General features: G+C 34.7%; 1 protein-coding gene across 1 annotated transcript in view; it reads right to left on the reverse strand.

Annotated features, from left to right (window-relative positions):
- Bcat (Branched chain amino acid transaminase) overlaps positions 1 to 26,004 on the reverse strand; it is a 156,569-nt gene that overhangs the window by 6,143 nt on the left and 124,422 nt on the right. The window contains exons 8-10 of the mRNA XM_090414446.1: positions 18,832 to 18,917; positions 7,503 to 7,571; positions 6,269 to 6,415 (exon numbers count right to left, since the gene is read on the reverse strand). Coding sequence (XP_090270572.1) covers positions 6,269 to 6,415; positions 7,503 to 7,571; positions 18,832 to 18,917 — 302 coding nt within the window. The remainder of the gene's footprint in view (positions 1 to 6,268; positions 6,416 to 7,502; positions 7,572 to 18,831; positions 18,918 to 26,004) is intronic.

A 26,004-nucleotide genomic window follows, 5' to 3' on the forward strand; every position in this document is an offset into this window, starting at 1 on the left:
ACAAATCATCTAATATTAGATGATTTGTGTCCAGTTAGAAAACATTGTCCTTCATACTTGATCACAGTTACATCTGACTCTGACAGCCAGGTTTAACAAACGGCAATAATCTTAGGCTAAAACATATTCATCAAGACAATACTCACCCTTTTTTTCAGATGTTCCTGGCATTTGCATATATCTATCTATCCCAATGGTTTCAACAGGCCTTTAAGGCCCACAACCTTCCAAGCATGCTTGGATTTCGTAACCGAAGTACTAGGATAGGATGGTCACCCCTATGCCTGTAAGTATTCTTGGCTGTATCCCTGTGTGTTCACGGGGCCGGTTTGCCTGCTTGCGGGATGAAAAACCCCAGATAAACTGGCGGAAAAAACCCTGTTGTCCATGCCAAGACCGGCTAACTTGGCTATGGCTGAGGAAGATCCTTAAGCTCCTCACGTTGGTGACAGGAATCGAACCTAGGACACTCCTTTCCTAGGTTGCGAAGTGCAAAGTCACTAGGCTAACTGCGCGGACGGCATTTGCATATAGGCATAACATAATTGTGGGTTATTTGACTATGGTTTTGCATATTTCTTTGAGAAAGATAAAAGATGTGATTAAGCAGAATTCATTTTCATGAAACTACTATAAGAGGGGATACCCAAAAATAAACAGAATCTGAACTTGGCACGTGTGCATTTTCTGGTCACAGATGATGCCATTTTCTGCACCAGTCTGTTAAGTGGCATCCTGTGTGAACTGGTTCATTGTTCTGACTGCTTTTCTGTTAGTGCCTTGTTTGCTCACAAAGGATAAAAAAATAAAATAAAATAAGTAAATCATGTGAATGTTTGCTGCAATTTGAAGAAGCAAGTTCTTAATGACCAGAACTTTCTTCAAAAGTTGTGACTCGGATGAGTCTTGGTGCTATGGCTATGATCCAGAAACAAAACAAGCCAATGGAAACATGCTAATTCACTGATACCCAAGAAGGCACGTCAAGTTCAATCAAATTTCAAGACAATGTTGATTTGTTTTTTTGATGTGAATGGAATTGTACACAAAGAATTTGTTCCTCCTGGAAAGAGAAAGTGAACCAACATTTTTATCACAACGTTTTGAGAAGATCACATGATGGTGTGTGACAAAAACAGTCAGAAATGTGGAGTAGTGGAGAGTGGTTGCTGCACATGAGAATGTCCCAGCCCACATGGCCTTGTCTATCCAACAGTTCTTGACAAAAAACAACATGGCAGTTATTTCCTACTTGTCTGATCTCCGTGTGACTTTTTTTATTCTCACAGATAAAGAAAATGATGAAAGGGCAGTGATTCATTGATTTGAACGAAGTGAAAGAAAAGTCACTAGAGGCCATAATTAGCATTTCAGTTGAACAGTTCTAGAACTGTTTACAGCAGTGGAAAAAACGTTGGAACAAGAGCATTAACTCACATGGAGAGTATTTTGAAGGAGACTAGAATATGGTATTATAAACTTTAATAAACTTTTTTAAAAAAAATTTTTTTTTTATTTTTGGGTACCCGCTCATATCAGTTAACAAAAAATATTATCATTTCCATTTAGAATAATCAATCAAAGGATGAAAATGAAACAAGAAATTTCTGTATACTGGGCTACTGCTTGGGGCTCTTTAGTTTTCCTTGTGGAACGTGTTCTTTTCTTTCTTTCTTTCATAAGAGTATGAGTGATCTCGGGTTCAGCCTGTTGCTAGGGCAGTGAGTGCTATTAGGTACTATTTCTAAGCTGATTTTATAAATGATCAGGAGCAGTAACTATTCATATATATTAAAACACTTCATGACAAATATAAACGGCTTTTTATATAGGAAAAAATATAGCACGAAATCTATTTGTAAAAATTAGAATAATTCAGCTATTAGATAATCCCTAAACAACTGATATTAGGCCCCAAAGGTAAAGACGACGACAGATGGAATAATTAAATGGCAAAGAAATAGTCTGGTTTTAGCAACACCTGCTTCACCACAGAACAGCATTGCTTTCCTTACAACATTAAAATGAAGTAATTGATTTCTAATATGCATGAAATACTCTGTCAAAATTTTCAAACCAACTGAAAATTAAGCAAAACAAATAAACTGTTGCATTAAGCTAAGTGAAAGGCCAAGGTTCTGAAATATAAATTTGTGATATTTTAAATAACAGCCTCAAAACCTGACTCTTAGTGTTGACAACTTTGCATCATATGTCCAACATTTTAGCTTATTCAGATAATCCTGAACAGTTCTATTTCAGCATTATATCCAGTAATCCTCCCTAGCTTCATGTCATTCAAACTGAATATCCCTTGAAGTCCAGTGGCATTAATTTGTAATTTTATCATGACTGGACAATGACAATAAAATTTATCCTTCCTTCCTGTTTTACTGAAATTTCTGACAATGGATACATCATCAAATTCCTAATCTGTATCCTCAGGATAATTATGATAGTACTACATGAAAAAGTCACACCATTACTAACTTCCAATCAACAATTTTCCTCCAAATTAATCTGTTATCTGTCAAGATTCCAATATTAATGGATCTTATATTTCTGTTTTTTAAAGTGTTTTTTACTGTATCAATCCATTTATATCTTGGTCATTCTCTGGATCTTTTCCCTGCCAATCTGGTAAAGTGCACTTGTTCTGCTAATCTTTCCTCTCCCATTCTGTTAAGTGACCATACCACTTGAGATTAGCTGTAATGCATTCCTGAATGCTAGCGATGGGAAGTTCTTTCCTAATATCCTCACTTTTAATGTGATACTGCCATTGATGCCATCTGCTGACTCCGCTAATCTTTCTTAGAACTTTTATATCAGAGGTCTCTAGTCTCTGTTCTAGTGTTTTATTTCTAACTCAGTTCTCAGATTCATAAGTTAAAACTCATTTAACACTGTTTTGCATACAACTAATTTATAGTTTTGACTAATTTCTTTCTTATTCTATATAAATTTATTCAACTAACTTCCTACCATACTAGCTTTACAAATTCTGTTGTCTATTTCCATATTTAATTTACTATCTTCACTAAAAATTGTGCCTAAAAAGCTCAAATGTTTTGTTTGTTCTATAGGTTCACCACTCAGGATATAGTTGATGTTTTCAATGTTTCTGCCTATTTTCATTGTTTGTCTTTTTTTTGTTGTTGTTGTTGTTGTTGCTGATTTTTATAGAAAATTTATTACAGCAGTTATTTAATTTAGTGAGGGAATATTTCAGACTTGCACTAGATTTATTCAGAAGTATTACATCATCTGCATAAACTAAAGAGATATGATTAACATCAATTTTGATATCAGATTTAATACCATTTTCCTTCATAATGTGATCCATATGGATAATGAAAAACAGTGACGATAACGTGCACCTTGTCACACACAGGAAGATGGTTTGAGGTAAATTCAGGTAACCCCTTCAAGTCTGACTGCTGACTTACAGCTTGAATAGAGACTATGTATTGCTTGATATAATGTCCCATTTACACCATATAACTGTACCATTTCGAAGAGCTTTCCTCTTAATACCTTTTCCAGATTAAGAAAACTTAAATGCAAATCCTTGTTATGTTCTCAAGATTTCTTAACTATTTATGTTAAAGTGAAAATCTGATCCTCATAATCTCTATTTGGCCTGAATCCAGCTTGATCTTCACCAAGCTTCCCTTCCACAATTTTTTTAGCCATTTCTCAAGTATACTTGCATAAATCTTACCAGGAATGCTTAGTAGAGAAATATCTCTGTAATTCTCATATTCGATTTTATTTCCCTTTTTATATATGGGTACTATGAGAGATCTGCTCCAATATCTGGAATTTGACTAGGCCTTCTGAATTATGCAGCTGCTGTAAACTTTTTTACTTCCATATTTGAGAATTTCTGGCTGAATTTCATTTACTTTAGCTGCTTTTCCACATTTCTGGTTTTTGATGACTTTTTCTACTTCAAATATGGATATATATTCCAGACTGTATTCCTGTTGGGAGTATTTTACCATCATGCTAACACTACTTGTTTCAATTCGCAGTCTTTCGAAGTAATTACTCCGGACATCTAGAATATCTTTATCTTCAGTTTTCATGCCACCTTTATCATCTCCGATTCTTTTTACAGTACTCTTTCAATAACCTCCAGAATATTTTGGTCGATTGTACTTCTGGAAACCTGCTTTTTCATCTGATAGTCTGCTTTCTATTTTCTTTTCAATTCTTCACAATAATATTTTTAACAGGATTTTGCTTGGATGACTAATAAGGCTGATTGTTCTATAGTTGCTACATTTATTGCTGTTTCCCTTTTTAAGAATGGGTACAAGGACAGAAGTCCGCCAATCAGAAGACCAAGTCTCTGTGTTCCATATGTCCTGGGATAAATTTAGCAAGGTGTCTATGATGATGCCAGGAGGTTCGGAGGAAGGAGATTACCCGATATTAAAAGAAGAAGTCATTGCAACAATTAGCTCCTCAAAAATAGGAAAATTGCCAGGAATTGATGGTGTTACAATGGAACTGATACACGAAGGAGGTGACCTCCTTCCTCCGAACCTCCTGGCAAAATTCCATCCAAAATATCATCAGTCAGTTGAGGGCCCTTTTGAAAAAGCTTGGTTGCATAGCATTTCCATCTATCAACTATTTGCTGGTTATCTGTGATAGGAGTTTCGTCTCCTATGCTCCAATTAATTGCAGTAAACGGTTTGGTTAACTTATTGATAATTTGAAAAGCACTTTTAGAATTATTTTTATTTAAGTTCTCTTCTATATTTTTACATTCATCTAATATCCATAAGTTTCTAGCATGTTTGATTTCTTTTTTAATAATCTTAGTAATATTTTTATACTGTTCTCTATTATCACCGCTATTAATATGAGATTTCAAATATCTTCTTTCATCGCAGAGCTCCAAAATATTTTTGGTTATCCATGGTTTATTTATTTTCCTTTTGTATCCAAGGATTTCTTCAGCTGTCTCAGTTATCTTTTGTGAGAATCAAATTATCAATATTCAGCAGTCCATCCACACCAGTGCAGAATTTTGCATTGGTTTTTCAGTTACTGTTGTGAATGGTCATTCACTATGAGGATATCACATTCTGCTTATACTAAAGATAAAAGCTTACAATACCGTACACATTTTGGCAAAATTCAAACAGCATCTGATTGTCAGGCCATGAAATTTTCAAACACTTCTTTACTATGATTTATGCTTTTTTTGTTTTGTTTTGTTAATGCACTGTAGACAATTTTGAGTTGCCTAATATTACCACTACAAATGACTTAATTAAAATGAAATTGAAATTACTCAAATTTTAACAGAAATTCTAAATACCAAACTGCTAAATTCCATGCAACTAGTGTGCAGTTATTACTATTGTATAACTTTTTTGCCAAAGTTTTTGACTAAAAATGATCTCAATGAAGCCAAAACTGAACTACACAGGTATCTTCTAGTGCATATATAAATCCTAAATTAGTTAATTTCTCCCAGCTAGAATGGAGTTATTGCAATATATATATATATATATATATATATATATTTATTCCCATATATATATATATATATATGACATGTTGCACTACCCACTGCAAATTATTTACGATACCTCAACAAATTTTTGTACCAAATTTTGATAAAATCCATCTGCCAAAAATTCAGTAACAACTAGTATACAGACAAGGTGGACAAACAAAATGAATAACAGGTGCTTAATCATTTTGAAAATGGTACTAAAGATGGAAGTGATCATAATTTAATTTAAGAATAGATGCCGAGATGATTCCAGTTCCATATAGTCTCCTGTTAAAACTTTACTGACTTCCTGAATCAATGAAGATTTTCATAAGTTATTTTCTTCACTTAGGTTTTCATATTCTCATCATTCTAATGAATAATTAAATAACCCTTTGTTCACCATCTCCTTATAAATGTTACTAATTGCTTAATTAGTAACATTATTGAGCATATTCACAGTGGTGATTTTGCCAGTCAAATCATAACAGTAACACATTATTTGCACTATTTATTTTATATATATATATATATTTTTTTTTTTTTCAACAATTTTTCTTATTCTTTATCCTGCTCTTCTCGGTAAATCCGAGAATGGTCTATTAAGGTTAATGTTTTTCTGGCACCATTACTGCATGTTAACTAGCAGTGATACTCAAACTTTCATTATTTCATGAAAAAAGGTTACAGTTTTCATTGAGGATAATCTATAAATTAAACTTAACAGGAATTAAGCAAATAAAAACTTACCTGAATATCATTTAATGCTTTTAAGAAGCGCATATTAAGAGGGTCTACATGTTCCATGGTTGGAATGTGCAGTTCTTGACCCAAATAATGTATATGACTAACAGGACACACTACACAGGCAGTTCCAGCACCAAACATCTCTAGTAACTAATGAGGAAAAAAAAAGGTTTTAAAAAACTATATTTAACAGTATGCATACTTAATCTAAATAATATATTTAAGCTAAAATGAACCTACCATAAAATCAAGCTTTAAAATTTGCCCTTCCAAATATTTAATGAAAAGTTGATAGAAAGCATTTCAGTTTAATCATTATGTGCACTAATGTGGATACTTTTTGATCTTGCTATCACTTTTTTCTTAGTCTCTACTAGTTCACTATTGACATTTGAGTAAGCAATCAAATCAAAGGTAAAAAAATTCACAAAGAACAGTTTATTTTATTACTTCATTTGTGAATAAATTAGATGATTAATTAAAAATAACCATCCATTAAATTATAAATATTAATGGATTATAAATCATACATTTATAATTAAAGCTATTTACAAATATTACATCCCAGCAACTTCTCACTTTAAATGATCAATTTGACTAGACAGTTCCTGCTGATATCTGGTGCCTTGTGATTTATATTTATTTAGTTGATAAAGCTTGGCATCTTTAATCTCTATTATGTTAGTCTAGTCTTATCTGTTGGCATGGATATATATGTTAATACTGACCAATTAGTTAAGTCTTGGAGGAAAAAGAAGAAGATAAAAAAGACAACCAGCTATGAAAGCACTACAGGCTGTTTTTTTTCTCTGTCAGTTTAGGTCATAAAACTTGGTGTAATTTGATGAAATGCAGTAAATGAAAAGCAGTATTCTGATGCATCAATTATTGGTTTGATATCATTTCAGGTTACCTTCTAATATTTCTCAAGACAACTCTAATAAATATCCAAAGATACAGAGATTTATAAACACATATACCACAGTACTCAAAAAATGTGCATCAACTAATAATATCTATCTTTTAAGTGGATAATGCACTAAAAAAGCATGTGTGGGTACAGGTTTTTAAAAGCATTTTAAGTACTTTATCTGCAATCAACATCATGATAACAAAGTGAAGGCCCAACTTGGCTACTAAATGCTAGCAGGCATTATGCTACTGGCATAGCACCATTAGCAAATGAATAGGGAGAGGGAGAGATAGATTATTACATACAAATAGTAAGAATACACACCTTATTTTCCTTGAGGAGTTTTATAACCTCTTTCATTGTGATGTATCTTTCAGAGACCTTGAATTCATTCTAGGGAAAAAAATAAAAATATATATATACATACATACATATGAGGGTGGTCTGAAAAGTTCACGGCCTCGACCATAGATAGCAGCACTATTGGCAAGATTTTTTTTTTCTAAGTTGGTACATCTGTCATAAGCATCCATTCTATCAAATAGTTTGTTTTATACAGCTGTCTGAAGCAAAAGTGTCATCTGTATCCCTTGAAATGAATAAAATTGAGTATCATGCGGTTATAAAATTCTTTGTAAGAGAAGGTTTAATGCCAAAAGAAATTCATTCAAAGTTCATAAAGGTTTATGGGCACTCTTCTCCTTCGTTTTCGACAATTAAGAAGCAGGATGGTGAGTTTAAACGTGGCCGTACCAGCCTTGAAGATGATCCACGGGAAGGACATCCAAAAACTGTAACAATACCAGAAATCATTGACCAAGTGCACAATATGGTATTGGATGACCAGTGAGTCAAAGTGCGTGAAATTGCCGAGACTATAGGCATTTCAAAAGAACGTGTAGGAGATATTTTGCATGAAGAATTGCAAATGAAAACGCTATGCACAAGATGGGTGCCATGATTGCTCACAGCAGATCAAAAACGCACTTGCATGAAAATCTCTGAACAATACTTGGAGCATTTTAACAAAAATAAAACTGATTCTATGCGTCGATTTATTACTATGGATAAGACTTGGATTCATCATTACACACCAGAATCCAAACAGTAGACAGAAGCTGGTTGTTCAGCACCAAAGAACACAAAGGCAGGTTCCATCAGCAGGAAAGGTCATGGCATTGGTGTTTTGGGATGCTAAAGGCATTTTGTTTATTAATTATCTTGAAAAGGGTAAAACAACTGGGGAATATTATTCCGATCTTTTAGCGAGACTAGCAGAAAAAATTCAGTTTGCTGAAGAAAAAAAACATCTTTCATCAGGACAATGCACCTGCCCACAAAGATGTTTTGGCAATGGGAAAATTAAGGGATCTGCAGTATGAATTGTTGGAACATCCATCCTATTCCCCAGATTTGGCTCCCTCTGACTTCTGTCTCTTCCCAAAACTAGAACTCTTCCTTGCTGGTCGGCATTTTTCTATGAATCAAGAGGTGATTGCAGCTGTAGAGGGGTATTTTGCAGACCTTACTGAGAACCACTACAGGAATAGGATAAAGGCTGGAGCATTGCTGGAATAAAAGTATTAGTCTTAAGGGAGATTATGTTGAAAAATAAAAATAATTTTGAAATCATAAATTAGTTTTTTCATTGTTAGGTTGAGACTTTTCAGACCACCCTCGTATATTATAAACAGAGAATTCCTCTTAATGGAATAAACATCATTCAAATACAGTATTTAACAACAACTATGAATGTTTAAATCAATGGTTTGATAATATGGATTAACTGGATTATTACTTACAGATTATTTTAGAATAAGAGGTGCAACTCAAAATATTTGAATCATATGAGTTTTATTACAAGCAATTTCTCATAGTAGTTTAATCAGATGTCCTGCAAATAACTTTCACCCAACTGCTTTACCTCTCCTTGAATCAATTTAACATGTTTTATTTCAATTTATGGTCTAATATAAAATTTCTGATTAGAATGATAAAAAAACAAGAATAACATGATAATATAGGCTATATGAGGCCTTTCAAAATTCTCCCTGTCAAAATTATGAAGACCGTTAATGATGCATTTTAATTATTCAACATTAACAATAAGGCAACTAATGTCTAGGATAACATGTTATGTCTTAATTTTACATACACAGTCCAATCACACTATAGCATGTACCATCACTGTGAATTCACTCACAATAAAAATACATAAGTCTCAACCACAGCTCAATAGCACTAATGCTAAGATAAAAGACAACTAAAGCCAATTCTAAAAAAAATAAACTGTTCCTTTACATTTCACAAATCTGTTAAAATGAGAGTGGACTGTTTTACTGGCCTGTGTCTGTTTTTTTTTTTTTTTTTTAAAAGAGAATTTGAATTTGTGGAAGGAAAAAAAAACATCAATTTCAATCTGAGATATGCTAACTCCGTTCAACTTAAAGCTCTAAAAAACTATATATTTATTATAATTACGGCTATTATAGCCTGTGTTTGTTTAGGAGTGTCCCTTATTTAAATACATTGGCTATCATTACTCAAAAAAGGGGGATATATATATATATTTAAATTATGTTAAATATTTAAATTATTTAAGAAAATAAATATGATGTTTTGCTTTCTTTCCTTACAAAATACCAGACTTAATTGTCACACTTCAGTTTTAAAAATTATTATTTTTTTTTAAATTAACAAGCGATGTTAAATTGCATTACTCTGTTTCCAATTGTGAGACTTTTTTAATATTAAAATTTTATATCAAGTGATATTTCAGCAGGGATTCTTTGCCTTCGTCTTTTGCTTAAAATTGCATTTTTTTTTTTTTTTTTTGTAGGATACACATCACTATAATATATGATGCTTAACCACCTTTTTGTGTAGATATGGTAAAAATATAAGAAGATATCTTATAGGGACTGATTCAAAATTTATGCTAATTTTGAAGATTTTCAACTGCATCCTGTTGTATCCATTGGTGGCTCCACACCCATTCCTCTTGGAACAGAATTACATAACCTACCCTGTCTAAATTTCTCCTCGTTTGAAAGGTTTCACAAACAGTATTCAAAATCCATTACTTCTTTTTACCATTTTAACAAAATAAATGAGGAAATAATGTTGTATCCAATAAAGCCAGTACTTCTAATTCAGGGCTATTTCTTTGTAATCTAAAATCAGCTGTCTGCTGAAGTTATTCTAAATTTTAGAAATACTATATTTTCACCTTGAAAAATTGCTTATATGCAAGCCACAAAAAAAAAAAAAAAAAAAAAAAAATTCAGCAGTGCTAATTTTTAAAATATTTTTAAAAACACCATATAAAGCTATAATAGATTTAGTTTAATCCTTTATAGTCTAACCTAGTGATAAATAAATTTTCACCATATAAAGCTGTTTTATATTTATGACACACACAAAAAAAGAAAGTTCGGGTTTTTTTTTTCTTAAAAAATTCCTAACTACTTCTACTGCCTCTGGTTGCTATTTCTGAAATCATCTGTGTCTTTTAGAAATACTCAATAATAATCCTATCAGCTGGAGGAAAAGGCTAAAGGCTTACATTATGCTCACTGCAATATCCATACTTGAAGTAGAAAAATAGCCATCAAAAGCCTGAAATGTGGAAAGGCAGTGGGTTGTAGATGATATTCGACCAGAAATGCTGAAGCATGGTGGTATAAGAGTCTTACAGTGGCTGCACTGCATAGTTAAGAAAGCCTGGACAGAGGGACAAATTCCAGATGATTGGAGTAGAGTTCTCACAGTATTCATATATAAAAATGGAAATAAAACTGAATGTGAGAATTACAAAGGTGTTTCCCTACTGATCGTTCCTGATAAGATTTATGCAAGTATACTCAAGAAACGGTTGAGAAGGATTGTGGAAGAGAAGCTTGGTGAAGAACAAGCTGGATTCAGGCCAAATAGAGGTTCTCAAGATCAGATTTCCACTTTACAACAAATAGTTGAGAAATCATGGGAATATAACAATGATCTGTACTTAAGTTTTGTAAATCTGGAAAAGGCATATGACAAGGTGCCAAGAGAGAAGCTATTCAATGTGCTACAGTTATACGGTGTCAATGGGGCATTATATCAAGCAATACTTAGTCTTTATTTGAGTTGTAAATCAGCAGTTAGAATTGAAGGAAGTACAGGAAGGTGGTTTAATGTTAAATCTGGTGTTAGACAAGTGTACATTATCCCCTCTCTTATTCATTATCTATATGGATCACAATATGAAGGAAAGTGGTATTAAACCTGATAACAAAATTGGAGAAGTTAATTTCAGCTCTTTATTTATGCAGATGATGTTATACTTTTAAATAAATCCAGTACAAATCTGAAAGATTTCCTGACTAAATTGAATAACTGTTGTAATATATTTGATATGAAGGTTAGCAATAACAAGACAAAGACAATGAAAATAGGCAGAACCAGTGAAAATATCAACTGCACTGTGAATGCAGAACCTACAAAACAAGTAAAACATTTCAGCTACCTAAACACAATTTTTAGTGAAGATGGTAAATTAAATATGGAAAAAGACAACAGAATCAACAAAGACAGTATGGGTAGGAAGTCAATTGAATAAATTTATGTGGAATAAGAGAGAAATTAGTCAAAACACTAAATTAGATATATACAAGACACTGTTCAAACCAATTTTAACTTATGGATCTGAGAGCTAGGTTAGAAACAAAACACTTGACCAAAGACTAGAGAGCTCTGACATGAGAATTCTAAGAAAGATTAGTGGAGTGAACAGATTGCATCAATGGCAATATCACATCAAAAATGAGGATATTAGGAAAGAACTTGAAATTGTTAGCATCCAGGAATATATTAGCAGAAAGTGAGTGAGTGAGTGAAACAATATAACTGCAAAGGACAAAAGATCTAAAGTCCTATTTTTGGTGCCCTCTAACGGGAGGAAAAAAAAAAAAAAAAAAAAAAAAAAAAAAAAACAGCCATGCAGGAGTTTCTCTTAGGATAACAGTCTCCCAAATTTTTGGCAAATTAATGCAACCATATTTGTTAAGGTTGGGAGAATTCTTCAAAGCCATAGCTGACTCAAAAAATAATCTTTCAGATCTATAACAACATCTAAATAGCACATTCGTTTTCTTCCATCTAATCCTGTGTGAAGGAGTGGCCAAAGCGTGGTCTGCCAGTCCCGACTTGCCATATCATCAAGAAAATAAAACCAATTCATGTTAAACCACCCCGTATTTATGGATTACCAAAAATCCACAAAACCAATATCCCCTACGTCCCATAGTTGATAGCATAGATAGTTCCACATATAAACTGGCCTGCCATTTAGCCAAGTTGCTTGCCCCCCCCCTACTGGCAACTCCTCTACTTTTGTAAAAAATTCACTCCATTTCAAAACACTGGTTAAAAATCTTATCCTAAAAAATTCAGACATAATGGTTAGTTTTAATGTCACCTCTTTATTTCCCAATGTACCACTTATAGCACTTTTGATTCTCTTGATTTAATCAAGTCTAAATTTTCCCCTGATAGTTTTGAATTATTTAAATTTACCATGAATGCAGGTCTTTACATGGGGAGAAAAATTCTACAAACAGTTAGCAAATTTTTACATGGAACACTTTGAAAACAAAGTACTTACCACAGCTACATACAAGCCACAAGTGTGGTTACGCTATGCAGATGATGTGTTTGCCATCTGGCCCCATGGACAAAACACTTGGGATGCATTTATAACCTACCTAAACAGCCAACACTCCAAAATCCTTCAGAGTAGAAAAAGAATCAAATAACGGTTTATCATTTCTTGACACATTAGTCACCCACCTTTCAGATGGATCACTATCTTTTTCTATTTACAGAAAGCCTACACACACACACAGACAGGAAGATACCTACATAAACAATCACATCATCATTCAGTACAACAGTATGGCATTTTAAAAACACTTAGAGCCAGAGCCATTTGTTCTAACGATACAGCTCTGACCATAGAACTCCAATATCTGCGCCATATGTTCTTAGCCAATGGCTATAATCCCTACAAAATAGATAAAATACTACATAGGCCCATTACTCTGCCCTCTCCTAACCAACATAACCATTTCTATTCCCTATGTCAGAGGTACATCAGAAAAGATAGCCAAAGTATTGATGAAACATGGCCTTCACACCACTTTCAAACCTCATGTCAAGCTGGCAACTCTGATCCACTTGCCTAAGGATAAACTTCACCCTTTAGCACACCCAGGAGCATATGAAGTTCCTTGTGACTTGGCCTATTATGGGTAAACAGGAAGATCAGTTAACATCCGCCTGGAAGAACATAAAAGATACATTTGCTACTATTACTATGGCAAGTCGGGACTGGCAGACCATGCTATGGACACTCCTTCACACAGGATTAGATGGAGGTAAACAAATGTGCTATTTAGAAGTCGTTATAGATCTGAAAGATTATTTTTTGAGTCAGCTATGGCTTTGAAGAATTCTCCCAACCTTAACAAATATTGTTGCATTAATTTGCCAAAAATTTGGGAGACTGTTATCCTAAGAGAAACTCCTGTATAGCTGTTTTTTTTTTTTTTTTTTTTCGTTAGAGGGTGCCAAAAATAGGACTTCAGATCTTTTGTCCATTGCAGTTATATTGTTTCACTCACTCACTGTCGCGTGTGTACAAGTGTGTTGTGCTCTGATGATGCCGAGTTGAAAATCAGTGAAATATAAGTTAATAAACCATCTCTTTGATAAATTATGTGGTGTTGTTAATACCGTGAAAAATAAATCACGAATAACCGTCAACACCTAAGCTTATCTGTTAGATTGCTGAAAAGTGAAGTGGCAAAATGCCATGTTCGGTCTCTAGAGCAAGGACTCAAGTTTTACTCTCACCCCACCCCCTTCTCCATGCAGTGTGAGTGATATCCTTTAAGGCATACCAAATATACATAGAGACCCAAAACCTCCTACATTTCAAGGATACATCAGTAAAAAATGGTGGTGCCACAGGCCACCCACGAGATAATGCACAGGCCCCAAACCTGTCAATAAAAAGTCAGGAGGCTTCCTGATCAGCTAACATATACTCTGCAAGAGAGGGAGAGCCAAGAAGTGGTATGCACTGCTAAGGACATGTTATAGCAAGGAGAATGTCACTGTCTGTGTGACTATCATATCCAAGAGTCATCTCCCACTGCATGTCCCTACTCTATCCTTTCATTCTCTTGATAGAGAGAATGCAGTCTCTCCAATCACATGTCCTTTGGCAATACACAGGCACTAAGTGGAATGACTTACAGAACTTTTACTCTTCTTTTCCATGGTCAGACTATCACTGCTAATTGTGGAATTTCACTACTGCCCAACTACCTGCTCTAAATAAGTCAGAGATGGATTCTGCCAATCCATCACTGGCCGACCTCTTAGCCCTCATCATCCATGATGTACCCACCACTGGATGTCTGTATATTTGAGTCTACATTTCTCCTCTGAAAGTTGCTGAACTTTTCAATATGAAATTCAATTTTATCCAGCTCAAAACTCAACAGTGATCACTTCCCATTTCAAATCCTCTGTATACTCTTGTATCCTGAACCAGTAAGAAAACATTGCTATCAACTATAACATAGTTAATGAGACTTTTCTTATTTATTGCATCTTCTCTCCATTTGAAATTGTGGACAAACACACAAAAATGTTTTAGGAATCATTTCCGACGCTGCTGTTTAGATGCCAATGAGGACCAGTTTTTTTCTTTTTCATTGTGTCAGTTGCTTTCTCTAATCCCTTGAAAAATTCCTCCATTTCTTCCTTAGTAGAACCCTCTGTGGTTCCATAGGCACAAATGAATCTCATTGTCCATTCCCCATATTACTCTACTTGATACTGCCTGACATTCAAGAAGATTATCCTCGTATTTAATGTTGAATGCTATAGCTACTCCCTCTTTCCCCTGATTATTATTGCCTGAATATAACATTTTGTATTTGCTGCTTAGAAAGATCTCTCCTGTTTTTGTCTTCTTTGTTTTCAGTCATAACCATTATGTCGATCTGCTACTTATCCAATTCTGCTAATTCCATTTCTTTTCCATTGATGATTCTTATGTTGATAGAACCAATCTTGAACTCTGTTGATGTTGAGTTGGGATGTTTTCTAGGATTTTTTCCAGTAGTTGACTATGCACTGTTTGCCTTGATTCTCCCAGTTAAATAAAACTATATGGAACAAGAAAAAATCAGCCAAAACACCAATCCAAAATAGCATACAAAAAAAAAAAGGTTAGCAATGAAACAGATAATTGAAGATTGGAGACTGCAGATATGAGAACTCTTTAATCTCCACTGATTTCAATAGACAAGTATTAAAAATAAAGATATTAGAAAGAAACTCAATATTACCAAGATTTAAGAATATGTAGAGCTAATTTAAGATGGTTATGGTCACTTCAACAGAATGGAAGATGAAAGATTAGCAAAGTAGTTGTTTGAAGCAAATATGAAGGCAAAGATCAAGGTGCAGTGATGCAGTTAGGAGTGCCCTTAGAAGACAAACTTACTGCTGACAAGTAAAAGATCATGGATCGTAGGGCTGCCCACCTCATCCTGTGAATGGTTTGAAGTCCAATTAATAAACCCTCAACACCGCAAGGTAAAAGAGGGTAAAAGGAAGATGAGATGAGATGAAGTAACAGATCAATTTAGAAGAAACTGGTAGTAGAAAAAACTGGTAACAAAACTCTAATTTGTGCTATCACAACTGTGGACACACTTTGAAGATACATGCCAGGAAATGATTTTCTTTCCTATTGTTAGGTCCCCACAACATATAATATTCTTACAGTTTAATTGCCTGTAAATAACACGGTAAAAACTTGTACATTTCCATTCTTCCAGATTCATGTTTTCAGTCAATACAGAATATAATTTGTTCAGTTAAATACAGAATGGATACCCAATGAAACATACATCTTAGGAAGGCGATGACTGAAGAGTGAGATTGAAATCCTGGTTCCACTCTCCACATTTATTATAGGCTATATGGAAGCCTCTAGCTAGCTATCGAGTTTTGTTCTTTAGAGATTTTTAAATTATAAAGCAAAAATGGAACAGTCTTAAAAATAATATATAATTTGAAGCAGGGTGATCAAAATGAAAGTATCCCTGTTTAAGGACTTGTAGAGCGCTGCCCAGTGATCTCAACGCTGCAAAACTTTGCAAGAATACATTGCACATCATGAAAAAGTGATATCTGAGAAAAAAATTAATTCCAAAATTTGCAAATAGGAGATGGTGTATGATGCACCAAATGTAGATGTAGTATTTTTCTGTATGTGTGTGTGTGTGTAAGGAAAAAAGTGACACAAGCATAAATAACTTTTTATTTACTTCCATTATGCATTCACTGGTTGTACTGTTCAATGTGCTGCCCTTCACAAACTGCATTATTTGGAGTGTGTTCAATGGCAGAATACATATGGTAGGGACTGATGTTGTGTACATGCTGAGTTATGCTGTCTTTCAGCACTGGCAAGTTATCAGGATGATCCTGATAAACTCTGTTTTTCAGAAATTCCCAGAGCCAGAAGTCACAGAGGATCAGATTAGGTGAATGAGGTGGCCATGCAGTGAGAATTGCACAGCTGATCACTCTGGCTTCTGCGAAATGTTCTTGAAGAACCAGCTGTATGGATTGATTGATGTGTTGAGGGCACCACATCCTGCATAAAAATGACTGAATTCATGCACAGGTGCTGCGTAGCTGTAGTTCAACAAAATTGTATATCATATCGTGTTACCTTTTGGCAGTAACTGAGCAGGTCACAGGATCCGACCGAAGAATGGTCCAATCATAAACAAAGGTGTAAACCAGCACCAGACAGTAACTTTGGGTGAATGCAAAGGAATTTGTTGGATTGCATGTAGGTTTTGCATAGCTCATACATGGCAACTGTGGTATTAACAGCTCTATTCAGGTGAAAGTGAGTCTCATCTCCTCACAAAATCATCCATCTCCACTCAAGCAAAGAATGTCAGTCGACTTTCAAAGTCCTGTGGGCACAACTCCTGTGTCAAGCTTATCTTGAATAGACAGAAATGCAGAATCTTCCATAGAATTTTTCAGACAGTTGTGTAAGGCATTCCATGTGGCCTGCTCCACAACAGCAGTAGCAATGTCATTCACTCGTGAACTGACTGGTTTGCTACCTCTGCTAAGGATATCTTCCACTGATACAATCTCATTTGTTCAAAATGACTAATTATTCATCACAGAGCACATGGAAATAGTGGACGTCACCCAATATTTGTTCAGGCAATGAAATTTGTGGAGTGCAGCAACAGTATTAAAATTGTTTAGGTAACACAGCTTCATGGGCAAAACACATTAGGACAAGGTCGGTGCCATCACTGTGGATGGTACTAACAACCAGAATGAAGAGAAAAATCCATTTTTCATCTTTTTAAACACTCCTGACACCTGATATTTGCATATCACAATGGTGATATGCAAATATCACACAATGATCATATTTGCATATCACCATTGTGTGAAATGTAAATTCCATGCATTTGAGATTTACAATGCCTCCAATGGTGAATTTTGGAAATTTTGGAATTTTGAGACTGCCTACCATTCAAGAAGATTAGACTCGTATTTAGTGTTGAATACTATGGCTACTTCTTCTTTTCCTTGATTGTCATTGCCTGAATATAACATTTTGTAATTATTGCTCAGAAAGATCTCACCAGTTTTTGCCTTTTTTGTTTCAGTCACCCCTATTATGTTGATCTGGTATTTATCCAATTCCTCAGCTAGCTCCATTTCTTTGCCATTCAGGCTTCTTATGTTGATAGTTGTGTTGAGTTGGGGTGGGTTTTAATATTTGTTCCAGTAGCTGACTTTTCACTATTTGCTCTGATTCCCTGGTGAAAACAATAGGAGCCTTATTTAACCGGGCGTGCCCCAGCTGGCATGAAATTCTGTCATGTTGTACCATCATTTTTTATTTTGGTTTAAGCTAATAAGAATATAATTTGGTCGTCTAAATCCCAAATTGCCAACTCATCCTCGTTCATTCAGTATCCAGGTAGATACCTAACAGGGTGCACCACGTGAAGGTGAGAATTGGACATTAGGTCAGAAGCCCTGATCGGTTCTCTGCATTCCTTTAAAGGCTATGTGGAGATCTCTTCTCAGTTATATAGTTTTGACCTTTAAACACCCCATCTATTAAATATAGATAAATGAAATACTTAATATAGTAGATGGTTTTTAAATATATTGAACAGAAAGAAAGGGGATTACAATAAAAAAAATCTTTCAAGCTAAATAAGGAAGATGAAAATATTTTCAAGACAGGAGATGCAGCTACATAAATCAGGAAGTTGTTGCTATGATGCAAGAAAAGAAAGGACAACTGAAAAGCATTACAAGAAACCCAAAATCAAAACATTGGCAACAGAGCAGAAAAATTTTTGAAATTCTCCATATCACCTCTTCAAGATTTTGCTATATCTCACAATAAACCAGAAATTTTGCAATATTTCTTGCACAACCACTACTTAACCATAGTTCTGTTAATAGGTATTAATTAATCTGACTCATTCTTTGACAGAATAAGTAATGCATGAAATATTGATAATTTTCTTACCCATTCACGAGAAAGATCTAATAGGCTCTGCCTTGTGACACCTGGTAATATCGTCCCATCTAATGGAGGTGTTGCTAACTCTTTCTCTGAAATTTGCAAAACAGATTCTAATAGATTAATGTAAGCTTCCATCATAACAGTCAGCTCATTTACAGAATAAGTACTACAGTTCTACCATCGATTTTTCATTATAATGAACTTCAAGAAAGTGAAAGCAAAAATTCACTGTCTTAATGATTTAAAAATTAAGTAATTTTTTATTATTTATCATATTTGCTATCTATCACCATAAAATACCCCAAGTATAGAAAAACAATCAAGTATATATTAAAAATATTAAAAAGGCCACAAGCACAAAATAATGAAACAACTAAAAATAACGAATAACTTCATTTGTTAACTTTATTAATTAATGCAAATAATGAAGGGAATTAAATAAAGTTTAAAAGTTTTATTTCCTTTGCTAACATTTCTATCAGCAGAAAGAATATAACTAGATATCCTTTTTTCTTTTTTTCTCAAGAGTTGGCTACACTGTCCTGCAAACTTGATCAGATGCTTATCACATTGCTCTGTGTATTGGATACTAACATAAGAAAAGTATTCATGTGTATCAAGTTTTATGATTGCTGAATTATTATATGTGCACTTTTTAGAAGTTTAAGGAGTTGGCAAGAAGGCTAATTTTAATCACTCGTACATAAATATCCATCATATCTTTCCTTAAACACATTCACTGAAGGCACACTCACATCTAACACAACCCCCCCCCCCCCACACACACACACCATGAAAAGAATCTGGACTCGACCATGCTTCCTAGCCACATCCTTTGCAAGTTTCCAGAATGACAGTTCTGCCTGCACCAGATGCAAGCTGCAAAATGTCACTTGTATCTATACTTATTATATACAGAGGTTAGAGAAACAGAGGTTTCTCTAACCTCTGTCCTCACTGCAACTTCTTCACAGGCCAGTTATCATATTGGTCATCTGCTTCTGAATCTTCTCAAATGTCTGTCTCCTCAGAACATAGGCGCATAGTAATCCAAATGTGGATTTATCAAACACTAACATAGAATTATGGTCACTTGCAGTATAACCATTATAGAGACCATAATAACTGGTGCTAAATTGGACAGTTGAGTTAATCACCTATCCACTCTCTCAAAGTTCAAATCTCACAGTGGGTCGGATATTTGTGAATATCTTTAGGGTAGACAGTGCGAGACTACTACCCTGCTTATTGGTATTGGAGTTTTGAATTAGCTTGAAAATGTTTGGTCTCTAGACTGGAGTTTCTGGATTATTTTACCCTTACCTGACCTACTGTATTAATGTGCAATATATTTAACAAATTTTCTTGGTTGGGATTCACCTAAAAAAAGTGAATCTGACAAACCAAGATTATGCATGTTTTAGATGGGTAAAAAGATTAAAACTTAATTTAACGAAGAATACTGATATTCACAATACACACAATCACAATTTAGTTTTCTGAAGGTCCTGTTTTTTAGTATCAATCAAGTGTATTTGATTGTCAGCAAATCTATAGATAAAGTTTTCACAATCTGCATTGTTTTTCTCCTTGTGAAGAATTTCTGTAATTTTTTTTTTTTTTTTTTTTTTTTTTTAATGGCTATTTTCTACTGCACAAATTTTGATGACAATATAGACTCACTGGGCTAAATTATTTAGAATTATGGCTGATAATATTAAGGTTATAAAGCAAATGTATTATCCGTTAATCACATGTATTCTCTGATTGGTTTTGCAACGAAACAAAATATGGATGTGATATTACTTTCATTGGTCACGTCACTTCAACTAGTACATGATGTGTCATAATTTTTTTTTTTTTCTAAAAAAAAGTGTTGTATCTTATTTTTTCATATAAAACAATGATTTCATCTGAAAAATTTCATCAAGTACTATTTGAAAACTCTGAAAGTGCTTTTCCTTCTTCCTTACAAGAATTCAAAATTGGGAATAATCATAATTGTCTGGGAAAATATTCTCTTTTTAAATGCAATACAATAACCTTCTGTGTCCGTGAAAATGTTTTTTTATCTACTGTTATTATTATTATTATGGGCAATTCCAAGGAGTCCTTAGACTCATCGAGGGAAGCCCTAAACATCATGTCCAGAACAACTATTCAGCATTCACACAGTATCTATCATACTTTGCCTTGAACACACTCACAGTCATGGCACCCACAATTGGCAGCTTATTCCACTCATTCACCACTCTCCAAGCAAAAAACCTAGTTCTAACACCCTTGCTAACCACACTCTTGCCCAGTTTCCATGGATGACTTCTAGTTCTCCCATCACCAGACCTGTTCTGAAAAATTTCCTCTGAGTTAATCTTGTAAAAACCCTTCAGTAATTTAAATCTCAATCATATCACCCCTCTTCTGCCTATCAACCAATTTCTGCAACCCACAGATCTTCAAACTGTTCTCATAAGGTTCATTCCATAGACCACGTATCATCTTGGTCACTCGCCTCGGGATCCTCTCTACCTCCTCCCCATCAAGAAGAAACCCTGGTGCCCAGATATGGGCACAGTAGTCAAGATGGGGTCTTATCAAGGCTCAATAAAGAGGAACAATAACCTGCTTGTCTCTGCTCATCAAAGTATTCTTCAGTAATCAAGTGATCTGATGAGCTTATTTAGCAACTTTTGCAATGTGCCCCCTAAACTTCAATTCCCTGTCCACCAATACTCCAAAATCCCTGGCTTCATCAATCTCCTGGACTACAGTTCCACCAATGTAGTATACTGCTGCTATTCTTTTCATCCCAAAATGCATAACTTTACACTTTGCCACATTAAACTGGCATCCATTCTCCTTAACCCAGTCTTACAATCTAACCGAATCATCCTGCAAAATTTTGACATCATGTGGATTCACTATTGCTCTACCCAACTTTGCATCATCAGCAAACAAATGAACAGTTCCTCTCAGATCCTTTCTTATTCCATCCCCATCTGCCGCAGTTTACTGATTAGAATTCCATGTGGTATCACTGTAAACCCATTATCCTTATCCAGTTCAACCGTCACTGTGTTATAAAACGTGAGCAAGTTACTGAGGCATGATCTACCCTTCACAAAACCATGCTGTCCCCCATACGGTATCCCATTAGCATCTATCCGTTCCTGTATTTTTCTCTTGACTACTTTCTCCAAAACCTTGACAACAACTCCTGATATGCTGATTGGTCGGTAATTTGCAACAGCAGTCTTGGAGCCTCCTTTATGCAATGGAACTATTTTCCCCTCCTTCCACGCCCTTGGGACTAACCTAGACCTGAGACTCAAATTAAACAAAATAGTCAAGGGCACTGACAATTCTTTTGCCGCTTCACGTAAGACCCGAGCTGGCATACCATCCAATCCAACAGATGTATTCACATTAAGGTTTTGTAATATACTATTCACCTCCATTGCATTCACCTCAATTCCTGTATAAGCTATTGGTTCCTTGATTCCTGCACTATCACCACCTGGATGATATACTCTTGCGAAGTGCTCGCTCAGTAATTCCACTATTTCAACTGATTCAGTTACCTCCCTACTATCGGCATTCCTTAAAATCATTCTGCCGTATACATTTTTTTTTACTTGCAACATATCGAAAAAACTGTTTGGGATTGTCTTTAGATAATCTGCTTTTGCTTTTCTTACCACACTAGTTACCCTTCTGGCCTGTGCTTTATACTTTTCATGTGCCTACAGGTCACCTTTCTCCTTAAATTCCCTCCACAGTTGTTTCTTTCTTTGCAGCTCAAGCTTAATGGTGTTATTCATTCATTTAACCCCCACTTGATTTACTATCCGGACTCTAGGAATGCAGTCAGCCATTACCTCCTGCAAATGCTCCTGTTAAGGAAAATAAATTTTTGTTCTAGGTAACTTTTCTTTTTTCTTTCTTTGTAATTTGCACCTTTCCTTTTTAAAGTAAAATACTTGAAATTTCAAAGCATCAATCCTGAGGCTTATTTTCTTTTCATACTCTTTTATGAATTAATTTCTAACAAAGGCTATTATATTTGAGGATATTACCGGTAATATTGTCAGTTACAGTTCTGGTGAAATTGCAGTTGCCTTTCAATCAGCCTCACATTACAAGATGGCGGTAAATTGTGCTCACTTTACAAGATGACAGTAAATTGTGTAGTCATCAACTTATTGTGCACTGCTTGCTATGAGATGAAGTTATCAGTGACTGAGTTTACTTTAATGACAAAGAGTATCACATTTAAGACAGGGCTTTGAAGAACACCCTCTTCTTGGTGATATGGCCAGGATAATGTGTTCACTGCTCAGACTGGAATGGTGTTTACAAAAGTTACATTGTGTGCTGAGAAAATACTAAATACTTTCTAAATACTTGAGAAGTCTGATATTAACCATTTTCTTCAAAATCTTACAAAAGCAGCTGATCCAAGTGACAGGTCACTAAATGTTTACTTATGTTGGATCTTTTCCTGGTTTTTGGAAAGCAATGACAACAGACTTATGCCATGAAGCTGAACTCTCCTCTTAGTAAGTATTCTATTGTAGAGTAAAAAAAGATCCAAATAAGATGGAAGATATTTTTATCATCTCGTAATGAATGTCTTCAGAACCTACTGCAATGGCATGATAGAGTAAAAGCACTTCTTTTAGTTTCTCCTAAAAGAATGGCTGATTGTATGGCTCCAGCCCATTTGTAGGAAAAGTTTAGCAAGTGTTCTTGTTGTTCTTTCAGTATTAAAGAAGGGTATGAAGGACATGCTCAGATTCTAGCACAGCTTTCTCCTAGTGTCTGCAATTGCTTTAGATTCAGCACCTACACATTCATTTTGTTTTAGGTAGACAAATAGTTTGTTCTATATTTATCACTCATTTTCCATATTTTATCCCATACAACTTTTGCAATGGTTGCATAATTGATAGATATAAACTTGATCCATGACTGTTTTTGACTCTGATGTCTAACATAATGTACTTTGGCTTGAGCACATTTAAGAGCTATGATATTTGATGTGGTAGGGTATTTCCAAAATACATTCCATGCTCTGTCTATATATTTTCGACTAATTGGATTTGGCTTTGGATAGGTGGAAATCAAGATGATGTTTTTCGAAATACAGTTGTTTCTACTTGGGCAATACAATCTGTTATATAGAGTGCTGCTTCATTGACAGGTGTTCAAGATGACTGCTTCAGCATTAAATTTTGCATAAAGTATGTCGTCTCCTGCAGAAGAATCTTGACATTATATTCTGAAGAATTCAAAACAGTTACACTCTAAGAATTTCACTATTCTTTTGATTTGTAGACATCAGATTTCTAAAAGGTTGAGAGTTTTGATTTTGGGAAGTATGGATGGTCAGTATTCCATCTCTTTGTCTAGAAAAGACGGATTAAAGAATAGAAAAAGATGGATCTGCCAGATAATAATAATAAAAATGTTTAATATATCATCTGATATGTTGGAGTCAGTTCTTGTGCTTAACACTGTAGATAAAAAAGTATCAAGTTCTTCAGTGTAGGTATCTGGTGGTTTCTTTCAGTGATGCCTTTGCCATAATTATCTTGAAAAGGCAGGATCTTATTCAGCAGAATCATTTTAGTTGTTTCAGGTATGAGATCATACACTCAGCTAATGCACTCCCAAGATCATAAAGTTCAGGCATGCTGAAATTATTGAATGATGGGATGTACGTATGGGTTTTTGTTGCTTATATTTTCTTAACCACTACCTCCTCAGCCTAAGAGGATTTCAGGACGGGTGTGATGTCTAGCTTCCTCCTTGTATCCTGATACAAGATACTGTGTTCAGTTTTTACTTTTTTTATCTCTTTTTCATCTTTCCACCTTTGGCATGTACAGGAGAATATGATGGATGGTTTCCCTTACTGTTGACATATTAGGTTTCTTTGCAGAGCAAGATTTATTATACTCTTTACTAATACATCAAGTACAGATGGTAGAGCCATGACAGGCTGTTTTGGCCATACCCATAATGAAAAAAAAATCTCATCTGTAGAGCTTAACAGGCCAGTGGACATATTCTGCTTTTATTGAAGATGGAGGTTTCATCATGCCAAAATTAAGGATAGTATTGCTGGTTGGAATCAGGTGACCATCCCTGTGTATCAAGATGCATCTCATACCTGTTATTCCGTGACCTTTAACTCTAAGCATATCTCATTTGGAACATGAAGGACATTCCATTCTGATATTACATCTCTAGAACAGTTGAGCATTTTATGAGGTATTACCATAACTGATAATACCTCATACCGGCTTTTTGCCTGTTGTATGGATAATGAGAAACAATGTTATATTTGCACGTGTCAGATGTCTTTTATTTCTTATTTCTGTTATCAAATAGTGTTATCAAATAAAATATAAATCCACCCAACTATTGAATACTGCTCTCACATATGGGATGGGGTACCTAAAGGCTTCCTCAAAATGCTCAACTTTATACAGAGGAGGGCATGACTTACTAATGACCCATCTCGTACCAACTCCCACCATCCATTTTCGCACAGACATATGGTTTCCACAATACGTATATTCTACAAATATTTCCATGGGAAATGCTCATCTGAAATAACATGCCTTCTCCCACTTAGTACTAAGCTCGTTGGAACACATGCAGCTGCTGCTCAACATCCGTTCACAGTGGTGCACCTTGAAACAAACAGAACAAGTTTCTTTTCCTCTTCCTTCATCCCGGCAACTACTGTATTGTGGAACAGTCTTTCCCCCTGTTGTGTTTCTCAAGGAATACAATATACAGTCTTTCAAATCAAATGTAAACAAGTTCCTCCTTTTCCAAACCACTATCCATATATGGTACTAATATACTACACGAGGGTGGTATGAAAAGTTCTCGGCCTAAACCATAGATGGCAACACAAAGATGGCTATCATCAAGATTTTTTTTTCTAAGTTGGTACATCTGTCATAAGCATCCATGTGAAATTCCAAGTCATTCTATCAAATAGTTTGTTTTATACAGCTGTCTGAAACAAAAGGGTTCTCTGTATCCCTTAAAATTGATAAAATTGAGTATCATGAGGTTATAAAATTCTTTATAAAAGAAATTCATTCGAAGTTCATAAAAGTTTATAGGCACGTGTATATTATTTCTGGGAAAACTCCC

This window comes from Typopeltis vanoorti, chromosome 25, assembly GCF_054136105.1.
Source record: "Typopeltis vanoorti isolate ZY-2024b chromosome 25, IOZ_Tvanoo_1.0, whole genome shotgun sequence".
Lineage (NCBI taxonomy): Eukaryota > Metazoa > Arthropoda > Arachnida > Uropygi > Thelyphonidae > Typopeltis > Typopeltis vanoorti.